Source organism: Gnatocerus cornutus, chromosome 9 (assembly GCF_029298725.1).
Source record: "Gnatocerus cornutus isolate USDA-ARS CGAHR chromosome 9, icGnaCorn1.1, whole genome shotgun sequence".
NCBI lineage: Eukaryota > Metazoa > Arthropoda > Insecta > Coleoptera > Tenebrionidae > Gnatocerus > Gnatocerus cornutus.
The window spans coordinates 7715662-7742167 of NC_142241.1; the positions used below are offsets into that span (position 1 = coordinate 7715662).

Genomic DNA, 26506 nt, shown 5'->3' on the forward strand with positions numbered 1-26506 from the left:
GTAACGTTTTTGTGGCGCGGGTTTCAAACATCACAAGAATCGTCTTATTTTTATTGTTTTATTGACATACGAATATAAATACTGCTCAAAATTGGCAATAAACGGCTTGGCAATCTAAATTGTCACTTAAGTCATAAATATTTTATTATAAATTATCAAAAATAACAATTTATGTTGTACCGGAAGTACAAGTTTAGTACCTTATAATACTAATGTTTCAAAATGTTTTAGGTGGCTTTGGAATCTGAGGTGGGTGGCAGCCCTGTTGCCTCTCCACAAACTAAGCTAAGAATCATGGAGTAGATTTAAAATTTTTGCTACTCGGCTTTAAACTGCTCATCATGCTGGAACCACTCGGAATTCTCCAACAGTTTTTCGTGCCAATACTTTGCAATCTCGTCCAAAGGGTCGCCGTCTCCTCCATACTCTTTCGGTAGAATTTCCTTCGGCACGATCTTCTGTACAGACTCCGTACCTTTATAATGCACCTGAATTCGACTCTTCAACTTCTCACTCATGAATCCCTTAAAAATACTTAAAACAACATTGATATATACAGGGGCGTTTATAAAATCCAGTCTCTTCGGTCTACAATGATAATTCTGCCAGGACCGCACTGCCTTTTTAATAATACTCGGCGTCAATTGCTTTGCATGTGCTATACCCACCCCTGTCATATCAAAAATGGCGATAATCCCATAAATCTGCGCGAATTCGTCGTCTTTCGTTGCAACATCTAAAACCATATTTCCCGCTTTAAACACGTCGTCTTGTTTGTAAACGTTCGGATTATGCGCCGCAGTTCTGATTATCACAACCAGCTGATTATCTAGATGTTTTCTTAGCGGGACAAAAACACCCAATTTTACTAATTCAGCAATCTGGGGATGATCCGGTTTTCGATTTGTATACCATTCTGGGACGTCTCGACGCATCGTGTAATAATCTGTGAGTTTCTTCTTGGTTCGATCCAAGTCGAACTTGCATCCCCGCAAAAATGCAACGAGGGATTTCGTGTCGGTTTTAATGTGAAGTTGGGGGTTTTCGGAAGCCCATTTTTGCAGGTCTTCTAAAGCTTCGGCCCGACTTTCGTCGGTTTCGTTTAGGTTTTCTGTTGAGAATTTGCGAGCGGCGACATCGAGGTTGAATTCGTATGGTTTTGACATTTTCACCGGTACCGCACACGCACAATTAGTTGACTGCTCTGTTTGGTTTAATTGTAATGCACTTCACCCCACTACTATATCTAATTATTATGATGATTAAATTTGATGATAGGAGTAGACTTTGAGACGCACCTTTTTAAATTTTCTAGGACTTGGTAATATGACGGATCTGTTGGAGTTCTATATCTACTTGTGAGGTCATTTCGGACTCTTTAAATCGCAACTAAAATTGTGTGGGCATGCTGATATGTTGTAGGCTGTATTATTCATTATCATGAGCAAAAATTACAATTTTTATTGATACATGTGTACATATTATGTACCTACCTACATTATTTTTATACATATTCATACTTGCAACAGTTTTAGTGGCCTTTTTCACGGCTTCAGCCCATTTCTTTCGTTCTTTTTCAAGTTTAGTAGTAGGTATATGGGCCATTCAACTTAAGTTTGCTCCAAAAGTAAGCGAGAGTTGGAGGAAAATATAAGAGTGAATTCAAAGCGAATTCAAGAAAAACCACAGCTCTCTATTTGACGTAGTATTCGAGATATGGAGCCACCGATATTTGCGGACTTTGCAAATTTTGCTCAGCCATAACTCGGTTTACTCACCATTTTGGATTCCTTGTAAATTCTGCATTCAATGGGTTCCAATAACGTGAGATCGCTTTAGAAATAAATTAGACATTGACCGAAATAGATTTTCAGTTTTTTTTTTAGGAAAATTTCTTAGGATCTTTTTTGGTGTTTCGACGTTTTTGACGTTTAATACCTTTCAGTTATGTATTAATAGAAAGAAAAACTTGAGGTCACCTGTATGAATTTCAGATTGGTAGGTCAAATACATAGTTTGCGAGTGGCGGCAAAAAAAATCAAAATTTTTCATCGTCGAAATTAAAATCGAATTTTAAACATTTGGATTGTAAGCAAAAAAAGTGCGAGAAAAACAATGGCAAATACTGTATTTTTTTATAATACGTTGTTGTTTCGGACATATTGAGCATTAAAAATTTCGATAATAAAAACCAACAATTCGAAACTTTATCGATCATAATTCATTTATTTTTGATCGAACGTGGAGTTTTAGCACGAATTTAGAATGTGCGTGAAATTCTGCATTAAATCACTACCATGTAAAAGCGGGAATAGACTGGCGCGAAATTTCGCGTGAGTTTTTGTCGGACAGTGATGTTCCTAGTGTAGTTACCATTTATGAATCCTCCACTCACAAACCTAACATGATTAAATTTTTTTGAAATAAAATTTAATCCTACTATAGTAGCCAAAATTCGAATACGTTTGGATCTAGCCATGTTGCCCAGGATACTAAACTAAAGAATTATAAGGTCTCCTTGTTGCCAGTGTAAACGGGTCTGGGATAAATTGCCAAACAGCCTCGCGCGACAGAAACTTAAAAATATATATTTTTTTTAAATCTGTCTTCTGCTCTACAAGGTAGCAGAGCTGCCAACATGAAAAGATGTGTAAGGCCTTCCAGACCAAAGTTTTGTTGACATTTCAGAAATTCTGTTACTTTAATTCTACAATAACGAAATTTGCTATGGTTACTACTTTTAACATGCTTATTAATCTTGCCAAATCACAAATTTCTAGAGCAAAAAAGACATTTTAGAAATTTATATTTAAAGATCCACCCATTCTTCATAACAAAATGAAGAATATGATTGAAATCGGATTAAAACCAAAAAAAGAATTCATGCGATTGGCTGGCATTCTCTTTATCAAAGAAGTTTTTATAATAAAAAACGCACCCGAGCAACCAATTCGAACGTAACTTATCATTTATTCGCCGGATGTCCAAAATTGTTGTTTATTGGATCGATTTCTTAGCTAATGCCTATCAAGATAGCCAAGGCTAATGCACATAAAAGTGTCATTAATTAAAAATTTCTAAAGTTTAAGTTTTTCGCTTTATGATTTTGAAATTTGGTATAGTTAATACACGACTCAAAAATAGAAACTTCCCCAAATGTCGTAGCTGCAGCTCTAAAATTACCAGAATTACAAATTTTACTGCAGGATGTCGGAAGTTTTTCGTTCTATAATTTTGCAATTTGGTAGAGTGAGTAACAGTTTATCCACGACTCTAAAATAGTAAATACTGATGTCTTCTTGTTGTCAGTGTAAACGGGTCTGTGAAAAATTGTAAAAACCAGAACTCACCACTCTCGCGACAGAGACTTGCAGTATTTATTGTACAGTTTAAACACGTAAGTAAGAACCCGCGCGAAAAGTGTCGCGAGTTACTCTCCAGCCTATTCCTGGCTTAACTTGAATTATTTGTTCCAAAAATAAACGAGATTAAATTTTTAAATAAATTTGTCGTCTTCATCAAATCCCGTAAATGTGTTTAGATCAGTTGCGCTCACTCTTTGGGTTCTTAACAAATTCTTCGCATTTTTCGGAATTGCAGGATTTAGACATCATAAATAGTAATAATTTTTTATTATGACTAAACAATCATACATCACAATACCATCTATTAACAAGATAAAATTAACATTGAGCACTTTGTATTAAATTTTCTAAAATATCTCTACTGCTTTCAATAGAAAACGACAACGTTCAATTATCGCTGCTCGTTAAACGTTAAAGCCAGTTGTGATTAAGTCAAGTAGTTGTTCACAAAAACAATACAAAAGAATATAAAACCTAATCTATCGTAAAACATAATGAAGTTATGTTAAACAAGAGGCAAGTTATTTTACATAAATAATAAAAAATGACTATTACCACTTTTCGGAAGTTCATTTTTGCTACAATGCGTATCCAAAAGAACCGAATAAATATTGACAGAATATAACATACTTGATGGGCACACACTTTTCCTAACCTCTCTTAAACTTGAGCACGATGAAACTTATCGCTAAGAACGCAACAATCCATACAACCGTCGCTATAAAACCGTAGTAAACCGCCGGTTCAAGAATCGACCATCCTCTGGTCAACATCGACCGCAACGCAGTGGTGGCCAATGTCAATGGTAAAAACGTTGAAATGTATCTCAGAGCGGTGGGCATACCCTCAATGGGCCAGATCACACCACTCAGCAACAACGTCGGGTAAAAACTACCAAGAGCTAGCTGGATGGCGTTACGCTCCAGTTCGCAAATCGCTGATATAACGAAGCCAAAGCACATTCCACAAAGACCTTGGAGGATTGTCAGAACGATAACCCAACCGATGTCGCCTTTACATTGCACACCGAAGACGAGGATCATGAACATGAGGACGAGGGCTGTCTGACCGCACATGACGACGAACTGGGTGATGACGTGGCTGAAGAGGATTTCTCCGGGAGAAACACCTGCAAAGAGAATGAGAGAGGGTTCTGAAGCGCACGCAAGGACTTACCAGCGACCCAGGATCTGTCCAGGAGACCTTCCATGCGTTCGATAATCAGAGCGGAGGAGGTCAGCGCGACGGCCAAGAAGAACACAATCCTAAAAGACGAAAACTCTTAAGAAGGCTTTCAAAGAGTAACTCAACTTACGTCAAGATGACACCCGGTGCGACGAAGTCGGTGAAGGACGGCTTATTGGAGCCGTAAATCGGTTCTTTGAATGAAATCGGAATTTCTGCCAGATCCGGATTTTGATCGCACGCTCCTAAAAGATCCTTGGCGAAGTCTTGATACGACAGTTGTAAGTCTCGTTGCAGGATAATACCAATTTGCTGATCTATACAAGAACATCGTGAGTTTCTCCCGTGGGAACTCTGTGGATAACTTACTCGACATGTCTAGCCAAACTCTGATTTCACTTTGATCCAAGGTTTCTTCGTCCGCGTCTTTCCCTAAAGCCATCCTAGCCACGAGCGCGTCTGTGAAGTTCTCAGTGAAGTAAAGAGCCCCCCAGGCGTTGCCCAACTCTACTGCTTCAATGGCTGCTTCTTCCGTCGGGTAGTAATCTTTCACTATCGTTGAATTTTTCAAATTGTTCAAATATCGACAACTAAGGTAAGAAAACTTGCAACCAAAATCAAAGGAACATTCTTGGTATGACTGGTTTGTAAAGTTCTTTTCGTGGTTAACTATCGCCAGTTTTAATCCAGTAGGGTCCCGACCTATCGCCAAGCAAAACAATATCACTTGCATGACCGGCAGTGCAAAGATGAATAACATCACTCCGACATTCCGCCACATTTTTAAGAAATTTTTCTGAAGAAGTGCTTTCATCTTCCCCCAGGAAGTCCAGTCAGAACAGTTTGTACAATCATCGCAGCTCTCTGTTATTCCGCTCTTTGACGACGAAGGTTTGCCAAGCTGGAAGAGAACGATTAGTACTTGGAGATTACCATCAGTACAAACTTACGTCGATGTGTCCGTTGGTTCCATCCGCTATAAGTATCTCTTTGCTTTGGTGAAAGTTTAAACCGACTACGCCACTTTCTTCAGTAACTGATATTGAATCTTTTTTCCCCCAGTTCAGGGTCGCTAAACTAATATTGTTGCTAATATTGGCATCGGTTTGATTGGGTTGGCCCACTTGTCCTTGCTTTCTCGAGAGCTTCAAGAAGACTTCTTCGAGGGATTGGCAATTGTACATTGATAATAACACGTGCGGGGATTCTTCGGCTAGGAACTTGCCGCTTCTCATCAGACCGATCTGAAAAAGAGTTTTTACTGCACTTTCTTTCATTTTTCTTCATTTAAGCAATTTTTCTTAAATCTTACAAAGATCTCAAACAATATAAAAACTTACAGTATGTGCCTGTCGAGCCTCTTCAATATAATGTGTCGTGATGATAACAGTCTTGTTCCCATCCTTAGTAATCTCCACCAAATGTCTCCAGATACTCTGCCGCAACAACGGATCAACCCCCACAGTTGGTTCATCCAGAATCAACAACTCCGGATCGTGCATTAAAGCCACTGCGAAAGACACCCTCCTTTGTTGTCCTCCACTCAGATTCTTAACTAACCGATTTTGACTCGGCAAATCCAAGAAGTTAAGTAAAAACTGCAACCTTTCATTGATCTCCGACGACTCCATCCCAAAAATCCACCCGAAGTACATCATGGTTTCTTTAATAGAGAACTCCCCGTACAACGCTATCTCCTGGGGCATATACCCGACTCGTTTTCCAGGAACCCCTGATCCCTTTGTTCCCGGTTTTCCTCCGAGGACCCATATTTCGCCGGTGTTGAGTCGTCTTCGACCTACGATGCAGGAGAGGAGGGTGGTTTTCCCGCAGCCCGACGCCCCCAAGAGGCCGTATCTAAAGTTGAGCGTAAGGACTGGTTATGAATATGAGTTAACAGTGACTTACATGGTGCCCTTGGCGACGGTCATGTTAAGATTACTGAGGACATGGTTGGGATTCTTCTTCGATCCATAATGCTTGAAGGCGTGCCGGACGCAAACAGCCTGTTGTCTTTTGCTCCAGACAGTGGACTGTTGGTGGACAAGGGGTGGCCGCTCGACGTTGACTCCGACTAAATCCGGGCCTGGAACTACGGGCTCTACTCGTTCGCCCATCGCGGATCCTTCACTGAAAAACAAAATGCATGAGGATGGCAGTTCAGTTTTGGAACACCTGTATATGAAGACGCGTAACGAAAGCGAAATTAAGTGGGTCACTTTTTGGCCTAGATCTCGAGCGCATTGTTCTGCAATTGAAAGGAAGAGTGCTTAGGTAACCACGCATTTCGCATTATCAGTCCAGTATGTAAATTATGGGTTTGATTGGTAATCTAATGGGTTTAAATGTCAAAATTCGGGGTCCTTCAAGCTGCGTTGATATTCCAAGAGCGCGTGTTAAGCAAGAAGTTAGTGTAACTTTGCGTATTATTCTCAAAGCATACGGAATTTAACCTTGAAGTCGTCTTTATTTAGCAACCTACTGTTAGAAAGTTTAAACAATTGCATCCATCAGCACTATCGAAGAATGCAACCAGAAGACAAACGGAATAATTAGAATAAATGTCCGCCAATCTGCTTAATTATGCAAATAAACGGCCAAATTAAGCTCGCCGCTAAATTGGGAAGTTTAGTTCTGAGTAATTTCATTCAAATTGCCGTGACAAAGGGAATAGTAATGATAAAATTAAGTGCTTCTACGACAATACCCACGAGTCTAAACGTCAAAATGCAATTTTCCAAGGATACCAACAAAAAAACAATTATCGCGCCGACGTAACAATACGAAAACCGATTAACGAAACGAATTGTTAATAACAACAAAAGTGTTTATTTCATAATTACATCATTACAATAATTGTTATTAGTGTGACAAAGTATGGACTTGTAAATTTCCTTCGTCTTACCAGTGAAGACTTGTTTGCGTAATGAAAACAACACTTCACTTCCTTGACATGTTTTCAGAGACAAAGTGGTGCTTGGAAAACGAGGAAAGGACGAAGAACTCGACCAGACGCTACGCCCCTCTGAAGGAAGACAAACCTGTTTACTAACTCAAGAACTCGTCTAGTTAATTAGTGGTAAATGTAAAAACGGCCTCTGGAATTTTTAATCAGTTGGTAACACTGCGTGGTTGAGGCTAAGCAGGGGTACCAATTCGTTTACTCCAATATGGAACTACCAGTTCTGTGTTGATGTTTACTTATTATTGTAACAAAACAGGAACTCAATTAATTTCGAAACCTTGCTGAAGTTTTTAAACTTAGAGGACAACAATTTTATTTTGTTTGTGCAGGAAATCGAGTGAAATTATATTCCTTACGAACACGAGAATACATATAAGCGTAGGCAATGAAGCGTAAGGATTTAATAAATTTACGAATTTCGTCACGTAATTCTGTTTTAACCTGATTCTAGTTGTTTTAAAATTATTAAATGTAAATTATTTCCTAACAAGAATAGTGAGAGTGAACGCGCTAAGCTAGATAGTGAAAATTACGTGAAAGGATGCAATTAAATGAGTTTTCCAGAAACAAGTTCGTGACATGATTATGAAATAATTTCGTCTCGTGTTTGGTGGACAAAAAACGGGGTCGGAATTTGAAATGGGTTGGCAGCCTTATCTAAGTCAAGTTAAGTTCAGTTAAGTGAGCTTAAGCAGTGGTACCAACATGTGGAATAAAACAGGGGCTGCTTAATTTCGTTACTAAAAACTTTGAAGACTCGAATATTTAATTTGGCCATTTATAATTTTGAATATAATTAAAAATCTTTTCAATAAGACGATAAAATAATCGCTAAACTAAAAAGTAATAATAAAGAAATTCTAATGTTATATTTTCCAGTAACTGAAGTGAAATTAAAACAAACAGAGTTTTAATCAGTTGAACAAGAAAAAGACATTAAAATTAATTTCAATTAGGTAGCATTAAAACCGGTGTTTCTTCATTAACAGTTTTTAGTACCCATCGCAATTTTTATAACTTCATCATGATCATGATATTTTGATTAGTTATTATCTCGTTAATTTCCCTTTGTTCTTAGTTTTACTGAGGTAAAAAATTCGAAAAAAATCAGTAATCGGGAAATTTGTCAAAATAAAATGAAACTAGAGTGCTCTCAGAAAATACAAGTTAGGATCGGAGATTTATAGAACCAGACCCTGGAAAATTGTAAAAGTTTTAGAACCATAATTTGAATAAAATTTGTAGTAAACTCTGCATAAATCAACGATGTCGCCAACAATACAAAAATAAATCAAAAAACAACGTCAGACTTTAACATTTTGACATCGATAAAAATCACATAAAGACATCACGCGCACAAATTAGTACCGAAAGGTCCTTCAGATATCATTTACGCAAATTTAGATAGCCTATCATAAAATTTGTCCAATATGTTTGTTTCAATGTAACACTGAAAAACGGATGTGTCACTATTGATCAACCCTAGCAAAAGCTCAGTGGGACTAATTAAAAATTTACAAAAAAAATCTGTGGTAAAATTTCAATCTTGCCTGTTTTATCTATGTGGTTCACTGTTTCTTTGTAAACTTTTCCGGCTTGAATTTTTCATGAGAATATAACGTAAATTTTGTTCAACAGGACAATGAGGCTACATAGTTAGATCTAGAATCTTCTTTTTCTTTCCATTATGCAGTGAATACTTGTTGAGTTTTATTAAGACAAATATAAAATTCTAGCTTTTTCCTTCATTTAATAAACTTGAGTTCGCCCCGATGAGTCAATGTGCAATTACTTGTAATACTAAACTAAAAATAACAACGCAACAGTTCACCTTCTGGTCGCGCAAATTGGGCTTTGCTTAAGAGCACTTTATATTCCACAAGTACGAAGTAATATAAATTTATGACAAACAATGACTGGTGCCCATCTTGGTAGACATAAATAACACTTATTGGTGTTTTACAGAGCCATAAACTGTCTGTAAACAAAAATACTCAGCGTGCTCTCTCACCTATTGAAGCTTTTTTAATTTCTAATTAGTTATCATTAGAAAGCTGTTTGGCAACGTAAAAATTGTATACGCAACTTCGAGTGTCACACAAAATAAAAATGTCGGTCAAATATAATAATATATCACGAAACGTTTATGTAACATTGGGCATAATCGTATGTTATTTCTACAAATGAGCTCCGGTTTCTACAAGATTAATGAATTTCCCGGAAACTCGTGTTTCGAATTGATATAATAATCTGATTACAGTCCAAATTCTCCGGTCTTTGTCTAGAAATGGAATGGAAAAGAAACGGAAAGACCTTGCTCTAATAGCTTGCAAGCGTAGAGCGATTTGCATTAATAAAGTGATTCATCAAACATTATAATGAGAGGAATATTTCTGTTCCAATCACTCGGATTTTTGGGGAGATCGCTCCAAGAAATTTCCTGGGATTACCAGAACCCGGCAAGGATGAATGTACCCAAATTTTGCCTTGATTCGCTTTGCAATTAAACCATTGACGCAAGTCTTTCCAAAATTAAAATTCAATGTCAGATATAATTATAATAAACCTGAGCTTGATATTTTCTTGGATTAGACAAGGTCGTAAGGGTTGTACTCACGTTATCAACATAATTTCACTAAAATTCGCCTCTTCGACTTTCACTCAAAACACATTTTTCCCAAATCCAACACTGTCTTCGCCACCACACACGTTTTGTTATATAATTCGATAAAATTTCTTAAGAGTTTAGATTACACAGCAGTTTCTTCACCGCGCGACGTTTCGAAACTTACATGCATTATAAGCAAATGACGCCCGGAAAAATCCGGTTGGTATAACTCCGGAACGCGTGAGACGGTGAATAGGTTGGTCGCCGGACTGACCGTTGAAGTCTAAACGATAGCAGTCGCGACTTGCCCCTCTACTTTTTTGCAATAGTCTTGGACGCTTGTTAATTGCTAGCCACCGAATTCTTTCAATGGGTTTGTTGATAATGATGCGTGCGTCATGGGTCCCGTTTGGTGGTCAATGAGTTTTTATGAAATTTGACGTCAGAGATCATGGAGAAAAAATGAAAAAAGCCAGTTTTTTGCGCGCTGTTTGGAGGTGAATTTGTTCTTCTTGCCCAATCTGAAAGGTTGTGCATGAAAATATGATGAAATTGATGGTACGGTGTCACGTCAGGTACATTGTTTCTTAATTTGAAAAGTTTATCGATCATTCTGATGCGTGAAAGACATTGCGACAGGAATTGTCCTCCAGGGTTTGATATTTTTGTGACTCACGCAAAACCCAATGAATCCAATTTCGTGCGAGAAAATGTCTTCTTGAAAGCGAAAGTGAGCAGTTTTCCATGAAGTGGAGGTGAATTTGTGGTCAACGCTTTGAGCGTTGCTAAAAATACTTGACCCGTACAGGCAAGACTGTCGAAAAAAACTCTCGTTAGCTCTGAAGAATCTAATTATAATAATATAGCAACTGATAAAATGAAAAGTTGAATAACTTTCAAAGCGTTCCGAAGTGAATTACCTGAGAATCTCAAAAGATGAGAGAAGAACCTAAAAAGTTTAGAAATTTTCATCTGGAACGCTGCTCGAAAGTCCAAGAAGTTAAAAATTTGATAAAATTCGAACCTGAAAACTTCAGGAACGAAGAATCAATCAATGTAAACTTGAGCAACATAAATTTGAGACAACCTCACAACAAATTTGAAATAATAATTTGACGGCTTACCTTGTGTTTTCGCTCATGTCAACAGTGAAGCGCGTGAATTTATTACAGACGATTTATTTGCAAAGGCAAACCTTTTTATGCAAATATTATCACCAAATTCGTGGGCATTAATAATTATTAAGAGTTTGTGTGTGGAATGTGGAAGAGATAAATATATCAAAAAGATGGGCGAGCGAAAAACCTGAGCACTTGAGAGCTTGGAAATTTAAGAATAGAAACTTATTGTAAGCTCGATGATTTGAAAAGAAAAAATTTAATTTTAAATTGAAAACATGAAGGATTTGAAGTAAAAGTTCTTGAGAACAACTGAGCAAAAAATTGATGAAAACTCGGGCACTAAAACGAATAATAAACAAATATGCGCTGGACTTTTATAATAAAAAAAAATTAGCTCAGTTTCTAGAGAATTCGCTTTACCAGGATGACCTTATGTGTTATTTAAATATCATCTCAGGACTGCTATTTGTTTATTACAAAACAAGTCTATTTTATTACTCATTTTCGATGCGAAAATTCTTGTGCAAACTGATTTAAAACAAATAGGGCATGCTAATCTCAAGGTCAACGACTATACTTTCAAAATATTATTTTTTCCGACAGTTTTCCGACGAGTTTTGGAGAAAAACCATCCTTAGATACATAAAAAATTTTGCTTTCCTGTGTTGTAAAACTTTCGAGACGCCAATTCTGCGAGGAAGCCAAAGTCGGGTAGCACCTTACACGGAACTATTCTTTTGTATGCTAATTCGCAACTAATTTAAATTTGGCTGATACCAGACCCATCATGAAACTTGTATCTGTAGCCTTTAAAATTAAATCCTCTGTATATTTCAATGTTGTTTACCAACAACTACATCTAATGACTTATGACAGTACCATAAAACTGATAACAAGGTTGGTAATACATGTTGATTTGTTTGTGATTTGCTTTTTTTATCAGAAATTTCTAGTATAAGCATGATTCAAAGTTTAATTGGTTTTTATAGTACCGTAAGGTGACAAGATAGTTAACACATGTTGTTCTTCCTTCCTTCAGATTTTAAAATTTTGTTTGTTGTGCCGTGCCATCTACTATATCCGTTCGTTTAGAACGAAATTAGAATAGGTAGAGTTTGGTGCTACTACAGAACGAATAGATGAACACAACACCAAATCAGAATTCCTATGAATCATAGAATACCGAAAAATTTCCAAAAAGCATCAGAATAGACGTCAAAAGATGACTGCTATGTTTTGGAAAGTCTTCGGGGGAATCTGAAAGATTTCTTCAAAAAAAAAACTATAGCCAACGCGTTAAAATATTAAATTCCTAAGGAATTCATTTCGTTTTTAATAATGACACGACAGGTTTTAGATTTTCAAGCAAACTAGTGAAGGTAATTCCCGCTAAAAATAAATAACGGCGTAGATTAATTTTCATTCTTCCACACGTTTAATTATCTAATTTGACATACTTAAATGAAAGCCAATAATTAGCATGTAATTAAAATCTGATTAGACCTATTTATGGCATTCGGGCAGCAACGTCATTATCGTTAGGCATTATATTGACGCCTAATAAAAATCTATTTTTGCATTTTCTGAGTTGGAATTTAATTATCTTAACTTGTCGGACCTGTACCAATTAGTCAGAAAATGTGTATTATGAACACGACGTCAACAAAAAATTGGAAATGTAAATGACGACAATTTCCTTAATTTTCTAGAATTTCCGAGCGACAAACTTAAAAAAATTGTCACTCATTCTTGGTAATAATTTCAAGAAAAATATTTCCAGCACTGATGGGTCAATAGTACTTTACGCTACAGCGAGAACCAAATTCGTGATTACCTCGTAACTGTGTTGTTCACCTTGAAGTTAATACTCTCTACAGACCATCGCTGGTCTTTTTGGTATTCTTTGAAACCTAATTTCGTTATTTTCGCCGTCTTTACTGACCTCAAGAGTTTAATAAACTAGGAATGTTGAATTTTTTCAAACTGCATATCTACGTAATACTAATTGTCAATGCAAAGAATTCTACAATGGACTTTACCCTTGATCCCGCTCTTGAATAGGAATTGAAAAGTTATTTCTTTCATAAAACAGTTAATTACATCCACAAGAAAACGTTTCATTAATTGCTTACTTTCATAACAGAGAAGGCGTTAAAATTACCATTTTGTGGTTTCTTGTGTAAGCGAAAAATCAAATAATAAAGCTTTAGCCTGAATTTCCAGTTTAAGTAGTACAAAATCTTATTCAATTATCAGAAGCCAATGGAAAGATTTCGACTTCTCGTGCGTTTTTGTTAGGAATATCCAATGAATTGATTGTTTTTTGTGCATGACTTAATTATCTTCGAAATTCATCCAATGAATGAAAAGTTCCGACCGAGTGAGTTGTTTCGATGTGTTTTTTGTTATAAAAACCACATTGATAAAGATAATGCGGGCCAATGAATAAATAGTTAATGCGATTTCACCTACGTTCTCCATTTTGTTATGAAAAAGGGTGGATCTTTAAATGAAAATGTCTAAAATGTGTCTCTTTTTCTCTACAGGTTTGTAATTACGCACAACTAATTAATAACATGTCAACACCACTGCCAGGAATAATTTTTTTAATACCCGAAACCCCCGTTGATTCCTTTGATTATTTTTTGGAATCGTCTAATTTTTTAGGTCTTATTTCGATTCATCATGTTTCCTTTTTTGAGAAACTAAATGTATAAAAGCACTATAATTGGAGTTAAAAGGCAGGCAGTGAAATTTTGAACAGGTACAATTAGTATTGTTTGTTTTGAATCATTATTCTAATTCAGTCATGAATAAAGATATACATTTAGTCCCGCAATTTGATATAAACAATAATAAGCATAAATTTGTTTAATTTAACCCGAGGACCATGGAAATATTACAGCAAATCAGCAAATTCGGACGTCATTCTGCCGCAAAAAACACAATAGAAATTTACATTTTCTCAGTCGTTGGCCTTCTTCTTTACACCCGCTAATTGCTCGTTTTGGACTTCAAACGAACACAACGTCATTTTTAATAATTAATTAGTTTACCCAGCAAATAAGTAATTATAGTATCTCATCTTAAAACGTGACCTTCCTTCTATCAACAAAAAGTAATCTTCCTTTGAAAAACTCATTTAATGGTTATTATTAGTGACGCAAAAGTCGGTTGTATAAAAATAAGTGACAATAAATTGCGATGTATTGTATTTTACCTATTTCGACACTTTACATAAGAATGTACTTAGTTCACTTGGTGGATATTATCACAAATTGCAAGAAATGACAAGATTTTTTAATTAACCTTTGCTCGAGTTAGCAAAGCAAGAAAACGAATTATTTTATTTTTCTTGATTGGAGCGTTTGCGTAATTGAAAGAGAATTGACTTAATAAAAGATAATTGCGATAATTTCAAGCCAATCAAGGTCGGATCTGAAGAATATTGAAAAAAACTGCAGAAAATATGACTTGTGTCGCATAGAATTTTGAGAAAAGTTGACAGGTGAGCGCAATATGTACAATATGACGACTCAAAAATCGTATCAGCAAGGTTTCGAAAATATTTCGACTACAATTTCCGGGTTAATTAAGATGTGAGAACGAGTATGTTGGAAAAACCCAATGCAGGTTATCGAATGTGCGAAGTCTTTCGTGGCAAAGCAAAATATTAATTAAAAAATACGTAAAATTATTGCATATGTTCGAAAAACGTGACTACACACCTACTATAATGTAATTAAAATAAGTTCACTTTGTGAGTAGGAGTAGGTATATCATGACCGCTTATTCATTATAATTTTCCATAAATTTTAAATTCACGCTTTATTGAAGTCGGCTCTTGATAATTTAAACTCTCGACCAATCATTGGAAAAGAAATTTCACATGAGCCAATCACTTGCAAGTACGCATATGTGGCGAATTACTAGATTTATGTAAGAAAATGCGAGTGTGAGTAATTAAGCAGGCTCTGGAATTTGAAATGAATTGTTAGCTCCGCCTGTCCATTTTGACAGTTTGCGGTTGAACGATGATTGGTGTGCAATTATGTCATTGTTGACATGACAGTTCTGGGAAGTAGCACTGCTGCCAACATGCACGAAAATCAGTTTGTTTACAGTGCTAGAAACTGCCCGAGGGCTGTAAAATTAGCAACTATTTGCTAATAAATCAAAATGATATAATATCCATTGAAACTGTGATTAACCAAACCATTGTAATTTTAATTTTTTGCAAATATCTTACAACTAACCTATTTACATCGCTATCTTTAACCGGTTTCAAGGACAACATGATAATAATGTCTTCCTAATTCACATTAATAATTTGATTGCATACCTGTGGCATTCTAAAATATCCAATTTTGTTATTGTTGTTTTTAAGTACATATTATTTCCACTAATCTTACAATTTCACGCTTTTTAGAAAGACATTATAAATATCAATTAGGAGTATTTATTTATCTGTGATCAAGAAGAGGAGCCCCGAAAATTTTGAGTACAACCTTAAACTGTCAAATTAACGCTGCAAATGACATTTTAAATATTCCTTAGTCAACGCTTTTATTGTCACGGTTTGATAAATAAATATCTACTACTAAAAATAAAATTATTAGGAGCACTAAAATATTCATGATCGCCATTATTCACTTGGCTGATTGTATCACGAGCCGAATAATCGCTTAGACAGTAGTTTACTGTATGATTTAAATAAGTGGGCTTTAGAATTTAAAATCTGTCAAATCATAACAATCAAACTCGATAAGCGGCGGAACTACCAATTCAATTCGAAATTCTAAAGCCTACTTAGCTTAAGTCACTTATACTAAATTTTGGCACACAGTTGCAGTCGCGTGTTTATTTGTGTTTATATTTGGTTTTGTTCCCATATCAAGGTGTATTTTCCATTGTTTCACATGCTAATAAAATTTAAAGTTCCTTTACATTATTTACAAATAATGTTGTGATAATATTATAATTTTACCGCCAGGGTTAATGACTATGGTTGTAGCACCCACACACGAAGAATTTAATCTATTTTATTTGAATATTTCTGACGTGGATATTATTAAATGCATTCCAATAATCTGTTCGAGAAAAACACCTTGGAAGGCTAGAAGGATTTGAAAGAGGGGAGAATCTATATAAGCGGTCTGAGTTTCCCCAGTACGCAAGGTCCGATTGTGTTGGATGTTGAAGTGAAAAGAAAGAAGTTATTGTTGGTAGTGAACAAGAACGAGAACGCTGACGAGGAAGAAAAAGAAATAAAATAATGATGGAAGAGAAAAAACAAAAGGAAGGGAGAAAAATAAGTCAGTAGTGAGAAGTAAGGGACCTTTTCATCTTCAGATCGTCTTAAAATTTTAGATAGGTTCTGTTGACTCTTTGGATCTGTGGCATTTGAATTTTTTGGTTTTCTATACACAAGAAAAGTTCTTTAAGTTTTCTCAAATTCAGTTTTTTAAGATTTGCCATTTCTGAGATTCTTTTGGAATAATCCTCGATTCTTTAGATGGTTTTAGGATTTTAAGGTGGATCCTATACCTAAATGTGCCAATAAAAAATTCCTAGGTAAAGAGTAGAAACTGCAATGAAAAGCATGACGAAGCACGTTGAACCAGGTGAAGATAATAGTTTCTTTTACCCAGTTGTTACAATGGGAAAAACCGTCAAGGAGAGATATAATAATACAGTGCTTAAGCATAAATGGAAAATTGACAAAAATTTGATGATGTCGAGAGAAAGTGAAAGATGAAACGAGTGTAAAACCGCCATTCAGATTGCTCAGGTTTTCCCAAAACTTCTACAATCTTCGCCAATAAATGTGACTTCACGTAGACTTTGTACTTTCCGTTCAAAAAAATGGTAAAATATGTGCTTGAATGTTCCAGTTCTAGTTTCTACACAACACTTCTCACTCTTGAATGACTCGGCTTTTCTGATAAATTACATTGTGCAAGCAAACCAGTGACTAATTTTATTACTTTTACTTAGTTGATTTAAATAAAACGCATCAGAACAAAACCTCATTGTTGCGTAAAATTAAAACAATAACAAGTCATTAAAGAAAAAAGTGATCTGTCGCTCGTGTTAAGAGCCACTTCATGTTGTGCAGGATCGCTCAAAGTGGGTTAAGTTATGTAAGCCCAGTTTGATCAGGAAACAGAATTACTTTCTCCAGTGCCTTGGGCACATCCTATACACATGAAAGCTATTGCCACCGTGAGGAAATCCGCACTGTACAACTGCGTACCAGATATTATGTGACATTTAAACGCTCCTTTTACATAAGGACGTGACGAAATCGTACACCAGGCGCACCCCATTACCCTAGGAGACGCTTCACTTGAAAATTTTGTAACGATTTTCATGGAAGTGGAACACCTTGCAAGGTTTTTCGACGTTTTGCAATCTAATTAGAATTAATAACGGGTAGTAGAGCCATTAGCAAATTTGAGAATGTTGGTGATACGTGTAGGATTGTTAATGTAAGGTACATTATGATAGTGTGAGCTCCGATAAAAAAATTGTTATTGGATAAAAAAAAAGTGGCAGTTGTCAACCTTGAGGTGGAGCTTGTTTAGTAGACTTTTGTATTATGTGATAGAAGACATCATTTACATAAAACGTAGGAAATTTATGTGCATAGGTGTATTTCGTGCGGTTTAGTTTTACTAGGTTTACCTTGCTTGAACGAATAAAGAATAACTATTTGATGGAAGTAGGTGATGTAACCCTTGAACGTACAATGCCGGTGGCATTCAAGTTATGATGATATATTTTATTTTTGACACAACTTTTTGTCTTCTCATGGTCAACGAAGAAAATTTTCCGTCGTAAAGTCCAAGCACACACGAGGTTAACATCTTTAGGGAGCTCTTGCTCTTTTTTATATGATTCTCTGTAGTTCGTTTTCTCGCTCATTGCCTAATGACTCGTTGATGTCTTTTCCAATGTTCTCATTTTCGATTTTCAAAACAACAGTTGAAGTTGTTGAAATGTTTTTCTTTGTCGATCTTAATTTTTATGTTTATTTTTTTATTTTGATTACAAATACCTTCTCTGAAACAGTTCTTTCTTTTGTTCTCATTTATATCATATACAGTAGAACCTCGATTATCCGGTGTTCGTTCGATTATCCGTGCGTTACAAAAAACACATAAATCAAAGACCAACAACTTTTGTTTCCAATGTTAGAAAACTTAAAATTTGGAATTTCACGAATTACAGTTGGTGTATTTTAATGAGATTTCAGTCAGTGTAAAGAGTGAAAAACAAAATTTTGAGTTAAAATTTTGGTCTTTGAATAGGAGTGTTCGCAAACAAAACAAAAATCCTTGAATTAACTTGTTTTGCAATGAAAACCTTTTTAATGAAAAAACTGAAAATTTAAGTGGGAGATAAAATTTTGGAACCAGGTAAGAAATAAATGAAAGTACCAGATTTTTTTACTCTCTGTTTTCGCAGGAGGAGCAAAAGAAAATTAGGAAAATGGCAACATTGCCAGAACTGTACCTCCCATAATTTAAATTTCCAGTATTCAGAGCCATAGTAACGTTGCTGTTGTATTGTTGGTCAGCTCATGAACGAGTGATGTTATTATGGTTTCACGTGAACGATGCGATCTTGTTTTCAGTTATTAGGTATTTCTTACAAGATTTTTCCGATTTTCTTTGCACCATGCCTTTGGGCAAAATGTCCTTTAGGTAACAAATTCATCTGAACCTAAAATTATTGCACAGAAATCGTTAATTTTCGCATCAAACTTCGGCTCTTTAATCCATCATATCTCGAAAAATTGAAGACTAGTTTTTTTTTAACATTTTCCGGTGATCTATGGCGTGGTCCGATGATTCAGTTTCACGGTGGTGCGCGAGTTTTCGAACACCTGTATATTTTGAATAGAAAAAATTCTAAATAATTTTGTTGTTTATTTAACAACTCCATTATCCGTGTTTTTCGATTATCCTTGCAGGCTCCGGTCCTGAGAAGCACGGATAATCGAGGTTGTACTGTACCTTCATAATGATCATGAACTTTTCTTCTCCGTTTCTTCATTTACTTCATTGCATTATTAAATATTCAAAAATTTTCTTCTTCTAAAGTTTGTAATTTTGCGTAATTAATCTGCAAGCCAAAAGTAGCAATGCTCACTGTTTTCCTCTTAAAACTAACAAATAAATATTCATTGCACAATTGGTCAATAATTCCGACAAAATATGTATGTCCAAATTGTGTAATAGTGAAATCTAGTATTGCATTATCTACACATGTCTTCATGTAGTTCACATATTAAATAATGTTTAGAGATGACTTATCACTTTGTAAATCAATATAACAGGTCTTTACAATTTTTAGGAAGAGATGTAAATGTCATTACGAATCCTCGTCGTCACCTTGAAGATTGTGAGCACGATCCACTTTTGTTGTTAAGAATAAAATAAATGCAGTAAAATAAAATCTTTGGAATGATGGCAACACTGTTGATCGTCAAAACATTTACCTAATTTGTTTGCATAAATAGTGAAACGGGTTTTATTTCATTAAAGGAAAAAAAACGCGGAAACTTTGTATCAAATTAAGTTATGGAGGCTGTAAACGACATTGAGGTATCATGCGAGAATTAAATAGAAAGTTTTGTTGACTTCGCGAAATTTAATATTTGTCAGTTCATCTTCTGGACTGTATCAAGTGTGGATTTTTACATAACGCGCGTTTTATTCCAGACATTTTACCTCACCAAACTTTCTTCTCATTAATTTTTATTTCACACTAAAACTCGTTCAGTTATTTCATATTTTATTTATAATTACACTTGTTTACCATCACTGCTTTCATTATCTATTTCCAGTTTCTCATAGGCGTGCATACGTGCTTTTAACAGCGCTGGGTTTCTTCTAATTAACAAAAATTAGTTGGAGACTTAGGTTAGCTTTCGTTTTCTTTTCAATTAAGTAACACTTTTTTCAATCCAAAGAGTTGAGTTTTGCATAATAATTATGTTGTAGCACTTAGTAAATGACTAGAATGCTTGCGTCGTGGTCAAAGTCTAACAGCCGCAAGGCTCTCCTTGTGGGCCTTTTTTGCTTATACAACGCCACAAATGTTTATGAAAAGGAAACTTTCACATTTCAGCTTTCAGTATTTTGTTATAATCACTAATAATATTTCATGTATTTGTAATTAATTTTTATTCATATTACTTAAAGTATAGTGGGTGGTAGGTTTATCTCTGATAACTAAGCTTAACCTTTGCTCCTGATACTACCCTAATATAGACGTCTGCCCTTTGATCCGGGTAGATATTCTTAATTTGTATTTCTAATAGAAATTATGTATTTGATCTTTGATCCGGATGCGACCCCCATTAGACATTTGGTCTTTAACCCATTTTTATCTGTTAGAACTCATATAAAACCACCACCACCCTGTTATACTTCAATTCCGTTTTTACCATCGTACGTTGCGGTTACCCTGTAAACGTATTTTTGTCGAATATACATTTTAATTAAGTACATTGAGTGTCTCTGTGAGTGCCCATCACTGATTTCCCTTTTTGACGACGACAAGTCCCAAGAAGGTCCCATAACAAAAAAATTGGTGTCAGAAGTGGGATTGGGAACATTTAATTGGAAGATTAGAAGCATTCGATTGGGAGCATTGGAAGATTGAAACCATCGGGATCAACATTCCAAAGAAAACGCAGGATTCTTTCGCGGTAAGCAGAGATTTATTTTTCTTGCTGTTTTTTGTGCTACTTGTTATTGCTTGTTATAATCATGCCTGAAACTCCAACAACTCCAGCAACTCCAGTCCATAATTTCTCTGATATAAGGTCTTTAATACCTGATTCATTTTCGGGAGATCGACGAGATTTTTATGAGTTTCTTCAAAACTGTGAGAACGCTTATAAGTTGTGTGAAGGTACACAAAAAAGTTTAATGCTTGTTTATATTGTGTCAAAACTAAAGGGATCAGCTAGAGCTCAAATTCAGGAAAAAGAATTTACTAATTGGGATGACTTAAAAAATGTTTTAACCGAAGCTTTTTCTGATAATAGAGACTTAACTCAGTTGCTTGAAGATTTAAATAATATTAGACAAAACAGAACGGAATCAGTACATTCATTTCACACTAGGTTAGACCAGATTCGAACTCGTGTTTTAAATGCAATTTCTCTTAAACATAGAGGTGATATAAATTTACAAGGTAGATTAGATTCAATTCGCGAGATGGCTTTACAACGATTCATTCTTCATTCATCAGACGAAATTTCTACAGCTCTTCGTCGTAGTAAACCATCTACATTAGCATCTGCACTTTCGGAAGCTTTATTAGAAGAAAAACATTTGCAAGTTCGAAAAATTAACAATTTTAACTCTGTAAAAATTTGTAACTTCTGCAAAAAACCTGGTCATTTACTTAAAGATTGTCGAACGAGAAAAAAAGGCAACGATAATAACGTGAATTTCAATAATCAAAACGCATCCAGCGCGAGCAATCAAAATTCAAATCAAAATAAAACATGTAATTATTGCAAAAAATCTGGACATTTGATTCACGAATGTCGAAAACGCGAATATAACAATAACAAAAAACGACAAAATCAAACTACAACTTCCCAAGCCGATGTACATTTAAACTCCGTACAGTCCCAGGTAACTGCCGTACCTGTGGACTTACTCTAAATCTTAAATCGGCAAGAAGTCAAAACGAAAATCTAAATGTTTGTAAATGCATTATTAATAATAATAATAATCATCATGAGTCTAAAAATAATCGAGTCGAGAACCCCAATAATCATAAACTAAAAATAGAAAACGTCTTTTTATCTCATAATGATAGTGCCTGTTATTTATCGGTTAATCACCAGAATTTGGATTTCAAATTTCTTGTAGACACAGGGGCAAGTGTAAGTCTAATTAAAGTGGATAAATTACGAAAACTAAAAGGTGTTTTTTATAATCCTCAAGATAAAGTTTCGCTGAACGGTTTGAGTGCAAACGGTTTAGTTGACACAGTCGGTAGCGTATCTTTAGATTTAAATTTCTTTAATCACAAGATAACGATTAAATTTTACATTGTTAAAGACAATACGAATATTCCATTCGACGGTTTAATTGGCAACGATTTTCTACTAACTCAACAAAAAGCCGAAATCAATTACGAAAAATCTGAATTAAAACTTAAAGATCTGCCATTTCCTTTAAAACTCAGTTTTAATTCAAATGTTGTCAACAATAACTGCTATTATCTTCCACCTCGTTCTGAGACAATAGTTGAAGCTAACATTCTAAATAAAAATATTTCAGAAGGTCTAACTCCTGAAATCAAAATTCTTGACGATGTCTATCTTGCTAAGGCAATTCTGAAAGTTAATGAAAACGGAAAAGCATTAACCACAATTCTTAATTCTTCTAATAAAATAATCAAAATCGAGAAAATCGACTTAGTATTAGAGGAATTCGACAGTCATGCATGTTTCACGATAAACAAAGACTCTGTAAACAAAAGCCAAAATTTAAAAAATAGATCGGATCTATTACAAACCAATTTACGATTGGAACATTTAAATCCAGAAGAGAAATTTACACTCATGGATCTCTGTAAATCATATGACGATATCTTTTATCTTCCGGGTGATAATTTAACACATACGGAAACGGTTCAACACGAAATAATAACAACAAATGTAAAACCGATTTCATCCAAAATCTATCGTTATCCAAAAGTTCACGAAATCGAAGTTGAAAATCAGATAAATCAAATGCTAAAAGACAATATAATCAGACCATCAAAGAGTCCATACAACAGCCCACTTTGGGTTGTGCCTAAAACTAGAACAGACACTTCAGGTAAACGTAAATGGCGCATTGTAACAGATTATCGTCAACTTAATAATTTCACAGTAGGCGATTCCTTTCCAATTCCAAATATAGACCATATTTTGGATCAGTTGGAACATCAGTATCGGAAAATATTAACAATATCGTATCAGCTCAAGCTGTTCTTAATCATCTAACTTTATTGGAAGAACTAATTGTCGAGCTAAATGAAGAATGCGACACAATAATATCTTCAATATTATTTGCAAAGCAAAATATTCTACATCCATTCATTGTCACTCCGACCGATTTTAAGAATGAACTAAGTAACATCAAACTTAAATCGAATACTCAACTTCCAATTCCTCTAGATCAAGAATTTAAAATTCACAATTATTTTGCATTAAGTAAAATTTCAGTAATTTATGATAATGATGTTCTAATTTATGTTATCAGAATTCCTTTAATAGATAACATTAGATACTTTTTATATAAATTAATTCCTCTCCCTTCACCATCAAATCATTCGACTGTCTATTCCTATATCAATCCTAGTTTTTCCTTCCTAATGATGAGCATTACAAGGACGCACTACGGACAGTTGGAAGATCTCTCTGTATGCTTGGAACTGCTGAATTCCGAATATCTTTGTCCAAGACCTGTCATACGTCTAACGTCACAACAACCAATCTGCGAAGTGAAACTTAGAGTTGAAGATGTCCAGTCCATACCTGAAGATTGTATGACAAGAACCATCAAAGCAAACATCGAAGTTTGGCATCAATTATCCAGTAATCAATGGTTATATGCTATGAGCCATGCAACACCAGCTACGATCTCATGCGACTCTGATTTCGAAAACGCCATCGAAATTACGTTCAAAGATGTTGGAATTTTGGAATTGGCACCTCACTGTCACTGCTACACGATGACTACAAACTTGGTTGCTTCATCCAATATTTCCCACAACTTCACGAACTACATTCCACATGTCGACATCAATTCCGACGATTGCTGTGTAGAAAATCAGAAGATTTTGGTAGCTTCGCAAATGGATCCTATTCACATCGACAGCAATAATTTGGACGAACTTCGGCATGCGAACCTCAAACTTCAAAAGTTCGACGACGTCCTGGAAACCGAGATGAACAACTCCTTTGGCAATCATCATTATTTCAACTTTTTCGGATTCTCGATCGCAGTGGTTTTCGTTCTCGTTGTCATATTCTCTATCTGCTGCTGCATATCGAGATACTGCTGCGATTGCACCTGGATTCCTTGTGTCGGACGGTTTCTCCCAAAGAAATGTTCTGGAAAACTTCTGTCCAACTTTTGGGTACCTCGAAATAGACGTGACTCCATTGCACTGTCTGTCCACACTGGAGAACGTTTCGAAACAACTACAAGTCCAGCGGTTCCAATGGAAGAAAACAATGAACAAACTCCTGTTATTAGTAATCCTTATAATTTGCGATCAAGAAATAGTAGTTTATCTAAATTGTAAATTTTGTAGGTATATCAAAACTCTTAGGGAGGAAGAGTGTTATAATCACTAATAATATTTCATGTATTTGTAATTAATTTTTATTCATATTACTTAAAGTATAGTGGGTGGTAGGTTTATCTCTGATAACTAAGCTTAACCTTTGCTCCTGATACTACCCTAATATAGACGTCTGCCCTTTGATCCGGGTAGATATTCTTAATTTGTATTTCTAATAGAAATTATGTATTTGATCTTTGATCCGGATGCGACCCCCATTAGACATTTGGTCTTTAACCCATTTTTATCTGTTAGAACTCATATAAAACCACCACCACCCTGTTATAATTCAATTCCGTTTTTACCATCGTACGTTGCGGTTACCCTGTAAACGTATTTTTGTCGAATATACATTTTAATTAAGTACATTGAGTGTCTCTGTGAGTGCCCATCACTGATTTCCCTTTTTGACGACGACAAGTCCCAAGAAGGTCCCATAACAATTTGTTTTCTTGGTTCTTACTTACTAATTTCATTGCCAAATTCGACCTTGTGATGCAACAACCTGTTCATAACGAACTCACCTTAAGGCATTGCTGCTCCAACTGAACATCCTCTTAACTTTCTCACTCTTGGCGGAATTAGGATTTTCCGGTGTTACCGACATGTTGACAAAATTTTCGCAAACACTCCGAAACTAGAACCTTCTAAGTCACAGCATGTTGAAGAACTGGCTCGAAATGTCTAAAACTGTAAGACAACGACTAACGACGTCACTTGTCAATCGTTGTGAATGTTTAATGTCGCGAGGGGTTGACGCACCCTCTTGTCGATATTACCACCGATTTTAGTGGTTTCTTCGACAACAGCGGGCTTTCGACTGATGCGATAGAAAGTGAACAAGATGCCTTTCTATCGTATTATTGGTGCTAAGACGTTGCGTGCAACGAACTGCAGACCATTCTTCGGACATAAATGAAAGTTGCTACCGGAGAGAGGGAAACACTTTTGGTTTCTACTAAAAGACGCCGACATGTGCTCATATAACGCGAAATGTTGAATCCCGAGATTTCGATGAAAATTATTGCGCGGTTATATAAAATCGTATGATGAAATCTTGACCTCGTCATCACCCGGTAATCAAGCGAAACTATTTTAACAAGCACCTGGTGGTTTCAGATGACGAAGGTCGGAAAATTAAGAAGATATCTTAAGGTGAAAGCATCTAATTTGAACAGTTTATTAGCACAAGTACCAACCTTTTTACGAGCGTCTACTAGCATCACTTGACATACTTGGAGCGGTGCTCTAAATTATCGATTCCTCAACTGCTATAACAGTGAAATGATAAAGAGAAGATGACCTATATTCAACAAAAGTGAAACCAGAGACGTAATCCAATTAACTTAAAAAAGTCGAAGATTTTAACGCACTAGTAAGTAAGAGACGCACCAAATGAAATCAATAGCGGTGGATCGTCTTTGATAAGTTAAAAAATTCAACCGCGTAAGTTATTTAATATTTATCAGAAGTCAGCGACAACAACATAATCTTCGCTGTCTAAGACTTTTCTCATTAGTTAGCCTTCTTCTTGACGTTGCGTTTATTCTGTTCTTTCTTCTTTGCTCTTCCGTTCTTAGTTTGGGTGTGTTTTCATTTTCAGACGTCATGTTCATTTTTATCCCATTTCATGTGTTTACAATTTCTTATCCTTGCAGTATTTCTCTATATTATACATTTTTTGGGATTGGCGTTTTCTTCTAATTAATAAATTCTAATTTATTCTTGTTCTCCTTTACCATTTTGTTTATTTTATTTATACCAAAATCTTTTTTTTTATAAATAGAAGCACGAGTTATACCCTAGGATATCCTGAACATACGTAATCCAATGGTAATATTTACCATTTTTCCCTGCTCTCTCGCATATCTAGGCCGAATTCTCCTTATTT

At 35.4% G+C, this 26506-nt stretch overlaps 2 protein-coding genes across 2 annotated transcripts; both read right to left on the reverse strand.

The window, feature by feature from the left end:
* Window positions 1-126: 126 nt before the first annotated feature.
* On the reverse strand, window positions 127-1398 carry pinta (prolonged depolarization afterpotential (PDA) is not apparent). Its single transcript, XM_088044882.1, has 2 exons — window positions 1299-1398; window positions 127-1246 (listed from the first exon to the last, which is right to left on the reverse strand). The coding sequence occupies exon 2, from the start codon at window positions 1164-1166 to the stop codon at window positions 318-320; it is 849 nt and encodes a 282-aa protein (XP_087901008.1). The 5' UTR covers window positions 1167-1246; window positions 1299-1398; the 3' UTR covers window positions 127-317.
* Window positions 1399-3617: 2219 nt separating this feature from the next.
* On the reverse strand, window positions 3618-25496 carry snu (ABC-type transporter snustorr). Its single transcript, XM_088046808.1, has 8 exons — window positions 25140-25496; window positions 6459-6680; window positions 5891-6407; window positions 5501-5794; window positions 4920-5451; window positions 4681-4867; window positions 4542-4630; window positions 3618-4494 (listed from the first exon to the last, which is right to left on the reverse strand). Exons 1-8 carry the CDS (start codon window positions 25220-25222, stop codon window positions 4016-4018), a joined length of 2403 nt encoding a protein of 800 aa, XP_087902934.1. The 5' UTR covers window positions 25223-25496; the 3' UTR covers window positions 3618-4015.
* Window positions 25497-26506: the final 1010 nt, after the last annotated feature.

Excerpts from the sequence above, each read along its gene's own strand:
- snu (XM_088046808.1), bottom strand. The coding sequence starts at position 25,222 with ATGTCGGTAACACCGGAAAATCCTAATTCCGCCAAGAGTGAGAAAGTT. Across the intron at positions 5,452-5,500 it reads GAACCAACGGACACATCGAC|CTTGGCAAACCTTCGTCGTC; the intron begins GTAAGTTTGTAC and ends GTTCTCTTCCAG. Across the intron at positions 4,495-4,541 it reads GGACAGATCCTGGGTCGCTG|GTGTTTCTCCCGGAGAAATC; the intron begins GTAAGTCCTTGC and ends TTCTCTTTGCAG.
- pinta (XM_088044882.1), bottom strand. The coding sequence starts at position 1,166 with ATGTCAAAACCATACGAATTCAACCTCGATGTCGCCGCTCGCAAATTC.